General features: G+C 40.0%; 2 protein-coding genes and 1 long non-coding RNA gene across 5 annotated transcripts in view; 1 reads left to right on the forward strand and 2 right to left on the reverse strand.

The window, feature by feature from the left end:
- Nucleotides 1–238: 238 nt before the first annotated feature.
- LOC124068927 (tetratricopeptide repeat protein 39C-like) lies at nt 239–8,482 on the reverse strand. The gene is made up of 15 exons (XM_046407510.1): nt 8,277–8,482; nt 7,990–8,163; nt 6,745–6,793; nt 4,894–5,022; nt 4,679–4,793; nt 4,122–4,527; nt 3,555–3,723; nt 3,376–3,469; nt 3,189–3,296; nt 2,997–3,106; nt 2,780–2,903; nt 2,570–2,667; nt 2,272–2,376; nt 2,142–2,180; nt 239–1,071 (listed from the first exon to the last, which is right to left on the reverse strand). Exons 2-15 carry the CDS (start codon nt 8,133–8,135, stop codon nt 982–984), a joined length of 1,782 nt encoding a protein of 593 aa, XP_046263466.1. The 5' UTR covers nt 8,136–8,163; nt 8,277–8,482; the 3' UTR covers nt 239–981.
- On the forward strand, nt 8,051–14,252 carry LOC124068932. The gene is made up of 3 exons (XR_006844998.1): nt 8,051–8,186; nt 10,524–10,758; nt 13,956–14,252. It is a non-coding gene; the product is annotated as an uncharacterized LOC124068932 (long non-coding RNA).
- Nucleotides 9,305–14,881, reverse strand: part of LOC124068926 (laminin subunit alpha-3-like) — a 51,026-nt gene continuing 45,449 nt past the window's right edge. For all 3 annotated transcript variants that reach the window (XM_046407506.1, XM_046407505.1, XM_046407508.1), the window contains 8 exons: nt 14,247–14,380; nt 13,894–14,074; nt 13,634–13,792; nt 13,383–13,548; nt 11,687–11,841; nt 11,304–11,397; nt 11,088–11,207; nt 9,305–10,727 (listed from right to left, as the gene is read on the reverse strand). In XM_046407506.1, coding sequence (XP_046263462.1) covers nt 10,585–10,727; nt 11,088–11,207; nt 11,304–11,397; nt 11,687–11,841; nt 13,383–13,548; nt 13,634–13,792; nt 13,894–14,074; nt 14,247–14,380 — 1,152 coding nt within the window. In that variant the 3' untranslated portion in view covers nt 9,305–10,584. The remainder of the gene's footprint in view (nt 10,728–11,087; nt 11,208–11,303; nt 11,398–11,686; nt 11,842–13,382; nt 13,549–13,633; nt 13,793–13,893; nt 14,075–14,246; nt 14,381–14,881) is intronic.

A 14,881-nucleotide genomic window follows, 5' to 3' on the forward strand; every position in this document is an offset into this window, starting at 1 on the left:
TAACCATTACAATAATGCATGTGCATCACTATAACTATGCAAGCCTTACCTCCATCACCATCAAGCACTGAATATTTTCTCATGTTGTGGATAACTGCTAGAAGTTTGTTTCTTTTTCTCTCATCACTCTTTTGGGTATCAAAACAGAGTTTCTACTGTTGCTAAATAAAAGCTTAATGTTTATTGAACTTTTCTGCAGTTTGATTTGACTGTAAGAAATCGTGTAAAGCAATACTTCATTTTACAATATTCATTTTATTATCCTAAACAATATAAAGGAGAACAAGTTTACAGTGAGAGCAGCACTGTGCGCATAGACCACCCAATGGTGGTAGATGTTGGCACATCTACGTGCAAGACATTTATGCTGATAAAAAATACTGTGCTTAAAAAAGACTATGCAACAAATAAAATAAATAGTCAGTTTAGTACTCATGCCAATGGATTAGCAAAGTCTCAACAGCACAAGTCAAAATCAGCAACCAACACAGAGATGGTAAAAATCTCAGCTTCTGAAAGTCATAGGCTGAGTCATTCATTAGAATTGCTTTGTCATTTAATGCTTGATATGTGCCATTTCTCTACTTAACCTGATTCTCTCCATACCAGAGGTGAAACTGTCCCTCTGTGGATGCAATATGATTGATGCTAAAATGAATCTTTAAGTTTCCATCTGATTTAACTGCCATCTAGAAATTGAAATTGAAATTAAGCATGTAAACAATAAAACCCAAATGTGCCGATTCTTTGTAAAATACAGTAACAAGTAGTTAATACCCCTCTTGTAACCGTTCTCACATAAAACATTTATAATATAGTTCACACATTTTAAAATGATACATTGGCTCAGAATATGAAAATTAAAAAAAAAAAAAATTAAACAAATAAAAGACTAACTTAACATTAGTGCCCAGACTGCAAAATGGTGTTGTGGCTGTCTTAAAGATATTCTTTCCAGTTTTTTGAGGTGCAGATAAAATGTCAAGGCTGGCCTTCAGCCCTCAAAGAGGCGAGAGCTGAATGAATACGAACGTGGAGCCTGTTCTCGAAGTCATAGCCGGCATAGTCCTCCTACATAAACCATGAAAAACAAAAAAAAAAAAGTAGTGAATAAAATAAAGTTTCACTTTGCACTCTGCTCTCTTCTAACAAGCTCTGCAGTCAGCACACTCGCTGCCCAGCTCCTCCTGTGCTCCTGTCAGACACTGCTGCATCCGCTCAGGCATGCAGAGCTGGCCTTACACCAGCATCGGGGAGCGTGAGATCCGTGCTCCATCAATGTCAGTTGTTCGTCCACTAACAAAGTCAGTGCTGCTGCATCAGATATCTAGCGTATTTCCAGGGCATTTAAAATGAGGTGGGTGAGGGTTCACCCGGTGCACTTCAGGAAATGCAGACAGGATTTTCTGTACTTGTGTAAGTACTTGTGTAATCTTTTGGAATCACCTTCACCACATCTGGAACAAGGTGTATCCAGGCAATTTTTGTTATTAAAAAGGTGTTCAGCCCAGTGCAGGTGAGGTGTGGGAGGTGTGGCCCACTTTGCTGTGTCATGACTTCTTGCTGAGGTCAGACAATGCAAGTACAGCTATATACTTACCCACATTAACAGGGTACAGAACATCTCAGGTTTCCTTAACGTGAGGCAGCAAACCGACTGGCCGACAGAAACCTGGCATAGCTTCAGCCTGCCACTCACTGTGAATGTTGCCTGTGCTTGTCCCTGCAAATAAGTGCTGCCTCTTGTTGAGATGGAGTGGGTTTTTTTGTTTTGTTTTTTCAGTGCCATCAACCCTCTGTACTCATTTCATAAGATCAAGGTGAGCCACTCCTTTATTGGGTGTGCTATCACCTGATCAGACAGTGAGTGTCTTGAACTGTGCACATCCTAAGAACTTCTACAAATAATAAGACAAAATTCAAATACTAATAATTCAAAATAAATTAAATAGATGTTTTGATCCAAGAGATTTTTGCCAGGATTTGTCAGGAGTAAAGCAATAACAAAGCCTGTTGGAGGAGAACTAGTCCTAGAACTTGCTACCAATAACTTAAAAGTTCATACAGTGAATCAGCAAAGCAGTATAAAGTACAAATCTTTAGAAACCACAAAAGCCATGCAATAAAGAAACCTACTGTACCTTGGCCTGAAGCATTAGCATTTTCCCCTTCCCTACAGACTGGAAAGAAAGAGAACAAAAATATTTAGACTGTGTGACTTCTCCACCGTCTCAGACAAGGGAGTCTTCTCTCTAGCACACCAAAACTTGCCTCTGGAGTGTTCAGCAGCACACAGCCAAGTTCATAGCAGGAGTAGGGCTGTACATAAGAGTTGCTCAGGCGACCCACCTCATCCCTCGCAGCCAGATGGAAATACTGCAAAAAAAAGTGGGGGGGGCAGTTATGACTCACTGTAAATCACTTAAAGGGTTTATCACCACAGTACTGATTTATGTGTGACGAGTATACTGTTTATCAGTCCTACAACCACAGTTGAGTGCAGTATAACCTGTGGTGCCTCATATTTTCATGCACTATACATTCTTTGGTTAATGAGACATGGCAGTACCTGAATGGCATCTTTGGTCTTATGAAGACATTTGTTAATGGCACCAAGAAGCAGGTTTTTCAGGCCTGCACATGAGGCATCGTCAATGCCCTGCAGGACTGAAAAAGAAAAGTAAGTTGAAGCTACACCCAATAACATGACAGCAAACCAGGCTGCAAAACAACACAAAAAGCTGCAGTTTGGCGATTTGAACATTTCAGAATGGAGTACCTTCTGTCATTGTCTGCAGCTTGGCGGTGGAGCAGTTGGGCAGCGCTTTCCACAGGTAAAGAATCTCAATCACAGACAGGATGCAAAGTTCTTTGGAAAGACTGGTGCTCCTTAGCTTTTCAGCCTGATAAAACGTATGCATATATGCATCACTGATTCTTCTTGTGTTGTGCATCAAAACATTTTGCCACAGAATATCAGCTGGTTACAAACTCACCCTCTTCATGGAGAACAACTCTATCTGATTATTCTTGCGTTTAAAGAGTCTCTGCACATCCTTGAACACTGACACGGCTCCTTCCAGGTCACCTGTGGCTCCTTGACACACTACACAACACAAAAACATATAGATTAGGAGCCAATATCAAACACAAGAAATAAGCTTAAACTTGATTTGTACTGTTACCACCTCCAGTTAAATAGGCATAATAGCACTGGGACCAGCGAGACTCAGTCTTCAGTCGCTCAAAAGCTCTGTAGGCTTCTCTGTAGCTCAGCTCAATCATGCTGCACCAACCTAAAATGTACAAGTTGAAAATTAGGATGCACACTAGCGCAGAACAAGGTGTTTTGAAATCTGAGAGGGAAAACAGTACCTATTTCATATAAGCACACGTGCTGAATCTCCCTCTGGTCAGAAGCCAGATCTAAGGCATCACGGAAGGACATCAAGGCACTGCTGATCTGACACTAGAAAGAGGAGCTTTATGTTGTGAGTTTCCCAAGACATGAGAATCGGCTACATAGATAAGGTTTGTTCTTAACATTTATTTACCTCAAGGCGTTGAACTCTGCCTTTGAAAAACATGAAGAGGGAGGAGTTTGGATAGACAGACTCCCGTTGTTGAAGAATGGATTTGGCTTCCACCAGGCCTGCCTGCGTGTCCGTTCCATCCAGAGCAAAGAACGGCTGCACTACTGTGTGGTACCACAAGAGGGCCAAGCTATAAGGGAAGCACAAAGACAGTTACAAAGATATCATCTGGTACAAAACTAGAACATTCTGTAAAATATGTTTAACCAATTGTTCTGTCCTGATTTCATATTTGTTAAATATTTAGTTTAATTCAATATAGGTGAAAAACTGATTAATCATTACAGAATGAGTTTTAGAGCAGCTATTTTTTTTATTTTTTTTACTCATAGCAACAGACAAGACGAGAAGACGAGACGAATCATGATTCATGGTAACTACCAACACAAGACTGCTCATCTCACAATATCTCTTCCTCTAGAAATTATGTTTCCATTACTCTCATGTTGCTTAAAGCTGCATTAGTGAGATTGTGTGTCAAATACTGCCAGAATACAGATGCACAAACGTACTCACTCACATACTCACGTAGCTAAGGGGGCCTTCATGTCCTTACTTTCACTGGCGTACGTGAGCGCTGACAAGCCTTGAGCGCGGTCGCCGGGGAAGCCCAGCAGGTTGACGATCTTCAGTAGATGCGGCGGCACCATAGAGATACAGAGGTGGAAGAGGCCGTAACCAAAGCTGACTGAACCTTTTAGCCGGTCCAGGGCCTCAGGGCTGACACCGTCCAGTCGCTGTGATGGGCTCAGCCCAGGCGAAGACGAGCGGCTGTGGTGGGACAGGTCGGAGGAGGAGGACTGAGATGGAGGCGGAACTGCTTGCTGTTCAGATGCTCTTCTTCTACTGCCCTCCTGCAGGTGTGTGATGTCGCTGTAACATTTGTTGTACATCTTCCAGGCTTTACGAAGGATCCAGCCTCCTTTGATGTACGCTGTCCGACAGATTGAAAATGAGGTCAATGAGACATGCTGTTCTTTACAATTACATCTGGTAATCAGATTACAGAACTGCAAAGTCCATATTTCACACCGATAAAAGTGCAGACTTGGTGGTTAACCTACAACTATTAAAGGTTGCCTTACATGACAGCTCTTGTTTGATGAAAGACAGCACTGCAAGGTAAACCTGGCAGTCTGCAATGATGATCTGTCTCTGGAGTCGGTCCACTGCAGCTACCCCCGACCTCTGAGAGTCCACCTGCCCACACAAACAACTCATGCTTAAAGACTGATGTGACTGTCGGCAGGCAAACAAACCTGAACAATATAAAATGCTCACTTGGACAGAATTTACTCACACTCCTCTTGATCTTGTTTTTAATGGTTTCAATGACACCAGCGTTTTCACTCTCACACAGTCTCTCTGTTGCTTTGAGGTCCTCAAAGGCCATCTGCATTTTCTCCTCTTCAAACGTCATCATGGCATTCTATAAGAAGGAAACCAAACAGATAATCACGCTATTTACATACAACTACTACAATACAAAATGCTGATGGTCCACATGTCTTGTCACAAGAGTTAAGAAGTAAAGAGTATAATCCTGGATTGGACCCTGAAGTTCAGAAAGCAGGAACACAAAACTGTACTAATCAGTCTTCTTACTTCTGAGATGAGTTCAGATCAAACAACATGAAGCTATCTGCAGGAAACCCAAAACCACACACACACACAAAAAGTTTCATTTAATCTTTAGGTCCTCATACACCTCTTTAAATTCAAGTTCAAGTTTACATTCTAATTTAATTAATCGAGTTATTACAGCTCTAAACTGATTATGATTAAGCATTGTGAAGGTCTAAATAAACTTTTTTTTTTAATGAGTGATTACAGAGGAAAACAATCATCCGTTAAGGTGCAGAATCCACAATACTTGCATTAATGTTTGTTTATGGTTTGCATGACTTTTCTCCAGTTTCTCTTTGTATGTACTGAGGCCTGAGGTATCTGTTAGCTTTGGCCAACTTAAACAGGTTATGTGTTATGTCTTGTTATGCATTTTAGGAGATCAGACAAGTGAGACTTTACTGCGTCCATCTGTTCACAGAGCAGTGCAGTATGGTACATAGAGAAACAAAATTGTGTTTATGTTGGTCCCTGGTGCAGAACAAAAAGAACAAATGATGCAACATTCAGTGGGAGTGAAGCAACATTCAGACTACACATGAGGTGCACACAGTAAGATACAAAAACTGAAAACAAGGTACAAATGTGTAGTACAATACAATACACAAGACATCTATAATGTAGGTTTCTAGCTAATTGATTTTCCAGTTAATGTTCCCATACAAATAAATGGGGAGGAAAATAATGAAAGTTCACAACAGAGTCTGGTTTAAGTTGCGTCCCTTGTGTGTACATCATTGTTCATTTGCTCCCTTAAGGGGGTTGAACTCACAAGTTCTATTAACTTTTCAAATGAATGGAACAACATTGAAGGTAGCAGCAAGTAAATGAGAGGTGATAAATAAAGATCTGTTAAATGACTATTAGATCACAACACCTACAGCGCGGAGTACGACAGATGGTGACAACCACTGGCAACGCGTATCAGTCAAGAGGACACGGCTAACTTGTTATTATAGTAACAGATAGTGTTTAATAAAGGAGGTGTATTTGTATTGAAATGAGTGTGTTTCATTGCTGTCAAAGATCATATGATACGATAAAAAAAAACCTCTGGGACAAGAGAGTCAATGGACCAGAAGTTAAGAGGGTTTGTCAACGCTTGCTTCCAAGGTTAAGAATGATTTGATCAGGCTCAACTGTCTTCTATTTTTAACATACACCTTACTCCCTGACCATGCTTTTAGTTGATGGCATCTTGCTCTTGGTTCCAGCTGAGTTTGAATCCATACTGTAGGTGGCTCTGGACAAAGCAATGTGTCGTAATGACACGAGTCCTCTGCTTTTAAGCTTGAAGAAACGAGACATTAAAGTTTGGCTTTGTGTCCAGCAGGGAAATTCCTTCAGTCTCACAAAGACAGAAAGAGTTTTTTAAAGTACACACCTGTAAAGTGTCTTGAGATAACTCGAATTGGCACTTTAAATAAAATTGAATTGAACTGAATTGAAAGTACAACTGACACTAATTTTGTCAACATCTGACTCACAAAGTCAAAGTAAAACTGCAGATTGCCTCTTGACTCACCAGAAAACTCACAAAGCTGGCCCCAAAACTCATCAAAGGACTGTGGTTCCTGAAACAGAAGATTAAGAAAAGACAGCATGTCAGTGAGTTCATGGGTGGAGTAACAAAAATGTGTTAAGCCTGTTTCATGCTTCAAACACACGGTTCACCTGAACAAGGTGAGGTGACTTGATTCAATATGAATGTGGTAAATTTTAGTGGATAAAAGATATCCATTCTGTGCCTCGGTGGTGATTCAAAGTATCACTTAACCCAAGTCACAAGCTCCTCCTAAGTTGCTGTGTATGTGCATTTCACTTCCCTCCATCTATTTTTTTGCTGAGGCAATGAAAGCAAGATGACACCCAGCGCTAAATGCAATTAGTGGAAGAGGTGACATTTAAGCATTCACCAGGGGTCAGGACACATGGAGGTTGCCCTTCTATGGCATCAACATTTAAGCTGGAAGCAAACCCTTCCTAGAGATAATCGGTCCTTATAATAACATCACAGCATGACTGAAGGATGCATATAAAATCCTCCAACCACCGAGTGGAATATGGTCAGTGTGTGTGGGTGGTTTAGACCAGCTGTTCTCAGCCTTTTGAGCCTGTGACCCATCACATTTCTTTTCCACCATTTTACATGAATAAGCTCTAAAAGGGGTAAACACTTAATGGTTAGCATTTGGACGCTCAGTTACGTGCAACTAAATGTAACTTGGATTTTCCAGAACAGGTGCGGCAACAGTCCAATACCTGACGTGATGTTTGTGATGTGAAGAGACTAGCAGGGCCAGGATGTGAAATAAAACAGAAACCTGTTCAAAGTAATTTGCATGACAGGAATGGTAACCTGTTTAAGCACTTTCTATATTTACAATTGTAGCAGCCTGGCACCACACAGAGGGGCGGTATAATTATGCTAACAAAGCCATTATACCGTTTGAGCATCACAAGTCACAATCCTGGCGTATATACTTGCTCAGGGTACTCAAGAAACATTCACCCAGCTTGTGATCAGATCATATGGTGCTGCACTGTACAAGCGTGACAGACATGTTGAGTTTTTCTTTCACAAACCCACGGACAGTGCTGAGGAAAAATGAGGTCTTCGTGACTTCTACTCATCCTGGTTGAGCACCGTAGTTTGGAGACATTAGCTACCCTTCTCACAACATTTAACAGACCCCTGTATAGAAGATTTAAGTGCAAAACAGACCCAGGAAGGAAGCTTATTGTGTCTGAAACAGACGCTCACACACACCTGTATGCCCTGAAGAGCTCGTCGCTCTCCTTGAACCCATTGTTGAGGAGCATATTGATTCCTTTTAATGCCAGCTCTGCGTCGTTGATACGGTCTGTCTTCTCCTCTTCTGCGCTTGCCGGTGCTGGTTCTGTCGGGTCCGCCATTGAGACACCCGACACCGGAGGCGAGGAACTGAAGGAGGGAGGGGATGTGCGGTATGTGCAGTTAGTTCACTTACAGGCAGAACAGTCTCAGCCAGTGGCGCAGTTTCTTTGGAGCAAATGTTGTCATACTGATAGTCTTACACGATGAGACTAATTAGCGAACAGGTTGAAGTAACTATGAGCTAACAACATCGGCGTGTGCGTAGGTCGTTTATCCAGCCGTGGTATCGCGTTCCGTATTCTGCCGCCTGACCGGTGGTTCGTATGTTCCTGCTCACAGACAGGAAATGTGACGGCTTTCCGTACTATCGGAAATGTCGATGTCCGATCGATTCAGGAAACAATCATCACTGAAATGGAGCTTTTTAAAACGGATTAAGCGTGAGTTAGAGCTGTCCGTTTGTTGTTCTCTTGCTTTGTATTGTAGGAAGTTAATATTGTTACGTCAAGTTTTTCTTGTCAGTTAAAATGTTAACATATCATTGGAAATGATAAAATCGTGACACAGTCTTTATGTCAGTGTCTCGGTAATTTCAGCCTTTAGACTTTCTAACCCTATCTAAATTACATAGCGGCACAATGTATATTGAGAGTTATTAAAATGAATATAAAAGAGCGAAGAATTTGGTGCAGCAACATTCTGTACGACTTGGCAACAAATGCGTTGCAACTTTCACTGATAACTTCACAGTGTCCGTGAAGGCAGCATGAGAGTGGGCGTGGTTGTTTCTTTGGGGTCCCAGAATGCCACAGAGCTGTGCAGAGCAAGATAAGAAAATAAACTGCAGTCAACCAAACTTGTGTTAAATGTTACTCATAGTAAGCAACCCTTAGAGATATTTTGCTTAATTAAATTGTCCTTGAATAGTGGCTAATAGAATTTAAAAAAGTACAAAAGTCATTTTTTTTTCTTTTCTTATATCTTAATTATTGTTTTTTTAATCAAAAAATATTCAAATTTAAATGTAGTTACTCTGAAAAACACACTGTGTCATTGTAGAAAATCCCTGTATTCCCCAAAACAGTAGTGCAGATATGACCTTAGTGTTCTTATTAATAACGTCAAAAATATTCAAATTATAAGATTGTTATAATTCCCAGAGCGGTGTGTAAACAAAGAGAAAAATCCAATTTAGGATCCAGTTTCTACCAAAATGAGAGCATGTGGAGACAGATGAACATGTCTTGTATTCCAACACAGCAGATGTGAATCACAGTTTCCTCACACCAATATTAAACATACTTCAAAAAAAATGCATATTATGTTTTTATAATCTTACAATCAAAAGTATACACAGTTGCTGAGTATAATTCAACAATTAATCCCAAATGTCTGAAAAAATACATGTCTTAACACATAGAATAAAGTGGGTTGTCACCATTATCACAAGGCCTACTTATGGCACTGAAAATTATTTATAAAGAGCATTAACTGAAGAGATTACAAAATGATTAACAAATCAGTGGTCACAAGACAGGAATGCATGTAAAAATATGTTCAATCATCATGCATATTTTTTGTCACATCACACGTTTCCAAAGATGTACGAAGCAGGTAAGTAAACACTTTCTGGGGAATTTAAATACATCAAATACATTTTGTTTTTTATTAGAATACTTTAAACTTTATAGTAATATGGGCGACATGGTCCCAAAAATGACTGACCAGACCTGTGAGACTTATGCTAATGGCATCTATACTGGTTTTAGGCAATGCTCCGCAAAATTCAGTACATGCTGTTTTCTGGTGTAACTGACATTATCAGCAACAAAGTACATCCTCGTGAATGAAAAAGGAATGCAAATTGGGAAATTGATACAGCAATACAAAAATGGATAAACAAACATGATATCATGGCCTATGTGAAGACCCCACATCTGTCAGCTCGGGTAAAATCCAGAGTTCTACATGCTGTCACATGGATGTGAATATAAAACAGCTGGGCAACCCCGAAAATGCCACTGAACTGAGCACCTTGGGTGTAAACGTTTATTTTCTTGTATCAACTTTTGAGTCCAACAAACAAACAAAAAAAGTCAACCAATAATGTCAATCTCCATTAAAGCGCCGACACGACGGCATTAGTTGTTTTCTTAAAGTGCTGCATCGCTCATACTGACCAGTCACGAGAATTATTCAGTAGCATTTGATTGTTGATCAACAAATCAGACTGTAAAACATCTGTTAGACTATGCATTTGTGAACTGGTGCCATGATACATGATTTTATCACAAAATAAATACAGAAATGTATAATCAAGCAGCAAATATTATGAACCTGTAAGCTGCTGCTCATATCTCTATTTTACACTCACCCACACACACACTAATGCACATTCATAATATACACATTCTTACGCGCAAACACATTCTCTGTCTTGCTAACAGATTGCACATGGTTGGCAGTGGATGTGGTCCCTACGATGATGATGCGGCGAGGTGCATTCGTTCAGCCTGGACACTCTCTGAGGTTGACTGGACCGAACACACCAGACAGCCTGTCAAAAGAAACCGGCTCGCTGTTGATCCTCATGTCCTGGATGCATCCCACAAAGGACGATGTGACGGGGAGCTCCTGTTGCACTGACATCTCTGCAGCAGGAAGGTGCATTGGGGTGGACTGGTTAGTAGTCGCATACACATTTATTTGATTTATCAGCTTAATGCATGTTTAAATATCATAAATTTACAGATTATCCAAATCCCTCTCATTTTGTAAATTCTCCAGAGGTTATTTATGTCAAGAGCACCATAGTTAACTTCAACGTCTACACCACAGTTGTTTGTTTGACTACAGCATACTGTATGACTACATGCAATATGACCTTTTCCTCATAGTATGACACCATATAATATGTTATTGTCCAGTGGTATTTTTGTATTTTTTTTATGCCTGAATATACTAAAAGCAGCTAAGTACATTAACTCTAAGATTAAGAGAATAATACTCACTAGCAATGCCACCCACATACAAGGAGTCTTTGGTCAAATTTTCGGTGGAAGAGGGTGGTCCAATCTTGTAATTGTCTATCGTGTCCACATGCAGTTGCACAACATTTTTCCTCTTGATTACTAGAAGACATATGGGCAGACAGCGATAATGCAAAAGACCATTTATATTAGTTTTCTAATAGGATATCTTTCATGAAGTGTCGGTGAGCTTTTTACCGGAGACTTTATGAAACATTCCATCACAGAGAGAAGCTTTTGGCTTCACCGACACCATAAATTCCCCTTTGCCGTTGTTCACTTTTGCCACTACCTGGAAATGGGAGCCAAACACAATGCTTTAAATCAATTTACAGGGAGCGTACTTTAAGCACAAACACCTTTTCAGGCTTGATTAAATTTAGGATCTTGTATTTGATGTTAAAGTTTCCAAAACTATAAAAATAGAATCCAACAGTCCAAAAGAAAGACAGACACTAAGAAACGTGTTTGTCCAATTCAGACACAGTATGCTCTTTATCGAGTCTTTATTTTCCAAAAACTAAAATTTTGGGTTAAGGAAAAACAGTTGATGTGGTCTCATTAACAGCGTCAAGCCTCACCTCTCCTCTGAGCATGTAGACACTGAGATAGTGTCCCATCGTCGGTCCATACTGGCTCCTGCTGGAACCACCCACATGTAGTAGGAGTCCAGTCGGACTGCGTGGGCGAATATTAAACAGTAGCTCAAAACTGGAGCCCACAACAAAGGAGTCATCTGAAACACAGACAGATATCACCAATCTGTCATCGCTGGCATTGTGATAGGTACACTATATAGGCAAAAATATTGGGACACACCTCTTTATTACTGAATTCAGGTGTGGTATGGGACTGTGTTATAGGGGTTGGGCTCAGCCCCTTACTTCCAGTGAAGGGACATCTTAATGCTTCAGCATACCAAGACATTTTGGACAATGCTATGCTTCCAGCTTTGTGGCAACAGTTTGGGGAAGGACCTTTTTATTCCAGCATGACTGTGCCCCAGTGCATAACGCAAAGCTCCATAAAGATATGGTTGGATGAGTTTGGTGTGGAAAATCTTGACTGTCCCGCACAGAGCCCTGACCTCAACTTCATCGAACACTTTTGGGATTTAGTGGAACAGAGACTGAGAGCCAGGCCTTTTGGTCCAGCATCAGTGCCTGACCTCACAAATACTCTACTGCATGAATGGGCAAAAAAATCACACAGAAACAACACTCCAAAATCTTGTGGAAAGCTTTCCCAGAAGAGTGGAAGCTGTTATAACTGCAAAACTGTCTGTGTATTTAGAATGCAATGTCATTAAAGTCCCTGGTGGTGTAATGGTCAGGTGGCCCAATACTTTTGTCTATATAGTGTATCAAACAAACAGACATGAACAGAACATACCAAGGAGATTCTTTCTTCAGGGTCTCAAAGTTTCTTTGAAGAAACTGTTATGTAACTAATTTCCTAGGAAGTGTCCTTGAAAGGACTATCTAATTTGTTACTAATTACTGACAAAAGGGAGACAGTGTTCCTTAATTAATTAGCTGCAATTAATATCTAGTGTGTAAGTTAGAAATTAATTAGCTACAATTAATATCTAGAGTGTGACTTAGAGAGTATTTGACTCTGCAGGTAAGATGAAGATGCCAAAATATTACATTTGTCATACTGAAAAATTTCACAAATACATGATAACATATGATATGATAATATGTACGATAAACATTTCAAACATACAGTACAAATACACTCATATGAGTTAAATCAATCTGTTTTTCCACTCATGAAGATTTTAGCAGTGTTGTCAAGGAAATTTCTGTGGATATTCATAACTGCCTATACCTAATTTTTCCCTTATCTTTTATAAATTTAGTTTTAAAACTCAAAGTTCAATGTTTTCCTTCAGTCATTCAAATAGAAATAATTAATATCCAATTTAATTATACGAGAACACGTAGTCCTTTTCAGAATACTTTGAGGGAAATTATTAAGAAATCGCTTGACGAGTGAAATAAGCCTGAATTACTGAATTTGCAACAATATTTCTATTTCTAATATTTCTAACACTTCAAATTCACATTCAGTCACACCTCTTCATTCTAGCATTTTTTGGATCTTTGTAAGCGCATCACCTTTTTATTTATTTGCATTTTTGTGCCACTGACTTCTTTAGGAGGAGATGAAAGGGCAGTTTAAGCTGCAATTAATACTGATCACCAACAGAAGCTGATAGAGGTCATTATAGTCATTAGAAATGCCTCTGCAGTATGATCACATTGTACTCACTGATAATGACATGTGCTCCGTTCCCTGAGAAATAAGCCCCTTTTTGTGTCTGTCCCTCGAAGCAGGGGCCAGCACCACGGTTTGTGGTCGGATTTAACATCAGTGCTCCATTCATTTTGAAATTGCGGATACAGCCAGACACACTTTGCTTTGGAAGGGCCTTTGACTGACAGAAAAACAAAATTTAAAAAAATATTTAAAACATGAATTGTTTGTGTGAAAGCTTTGTACATATATATGTGTATTTATACCTTCATCTCCTTGTGAAATGACTCTGGTGCACTGCCCAGGTACACAGGTGACAGAAAATGCTGCATGGATGTCAACTCAGCATTTGTCAGCTGACCATCCTGAGCTCGGATACCATCCACAACCAACCGAAATTTCTTCTTCTCCAAACTGAATATGACCTACAAGCAACATAGTCACCGTACACATAACACAATAAAAATAATTTAACTTTGTTCTGCAATGTGTGCTGAGTGAATACAATAAATATGAGTCCACTGACCGAGTGCCACTTTCCATCATTGTGTTTCTCTCTGTTGAAGATCTCCTTCTGTTTGCCAACAGACAGCCTGATCCTGCCTTTGGATATGTATAAAGCGAGGTGAGAGCGCCCTCCTCTGGTAGCAGCAAAGAACAGCAGGCCCTCAGCAGCTCGGGTCCTGACGTCCAGAGAAAAGTGGGGCCTGGGGAGGATCAAGAGGGACATCATCTGTTGTGTTGTGCTTGTGCCAGCTCTGACATAACTGTAGCATTATTCTAGAGATACTGGACCCAACTAAACACACTCTGAAATCGAGACATCTTACATTCATGTGTATTGTGAAATCGTGCAGTGAGGTAAGACAGGCAGCTCACCTGGGCTGCAGGACCTGCAGTGGAAGGCCGTAGCTCAGGCTGCTAACAGGGCCGCCCACGCGATAAGCATGTTGAACCAGGGCTGGTAAAGCACACTCTGATAGACTCTCATCTATCACCTGCGTCACAGCATCCTAAAAAGAAGCAACATCAACAGACACTCAGCACAAGGTACAAAGTTGGCACCCAGACAGCTGTTTGTTGCTTTGGGAAATCTTCAAAGGTGTTCCACTCTCTCAGTGAATAAAGATATGAGGGGCCAGCGATGTTTACTGTGACAACAATCATGGTCAACATATACTGTATACTACACTATAATTCTTCTATATACTATTTATTCAAGAATAAATTCTTGAATAAACAAAACCAAGGCTTCAGCTCACAATAATTTTCATCAGTTCATCTGCCAATTATCTTGTATATTTACTGACCAACTGTTTTGTTCTATATGTCAGAAAACAATGGAAAAACAAAATCCCAAAGTTAACTTTAGTAAATTTCATTATTTTTCTCACTCCAACAGTCCAAAACCCAAATATATTAAGTTCACTATCGCAGAAGACTGAGAATTGAATCGGTGGATGTTTAGATTTTTTGCTTTAAATATGACTTCAGTATTTAATCAAAATGTTTGC

Source organism: Scatophagus argus, chromosome 13 (assembly GCF_020382885.2).
Source record: "Scatophagus argus isolate fScaArg1 chromosome 13, fScaArg1.pri, whole genome shotgun sequence".
NCBI lineage: Eukaryota > Metazoa > Chordata > Actinopteri > Scatophagidae > Scatophagus > Scatophagus argus.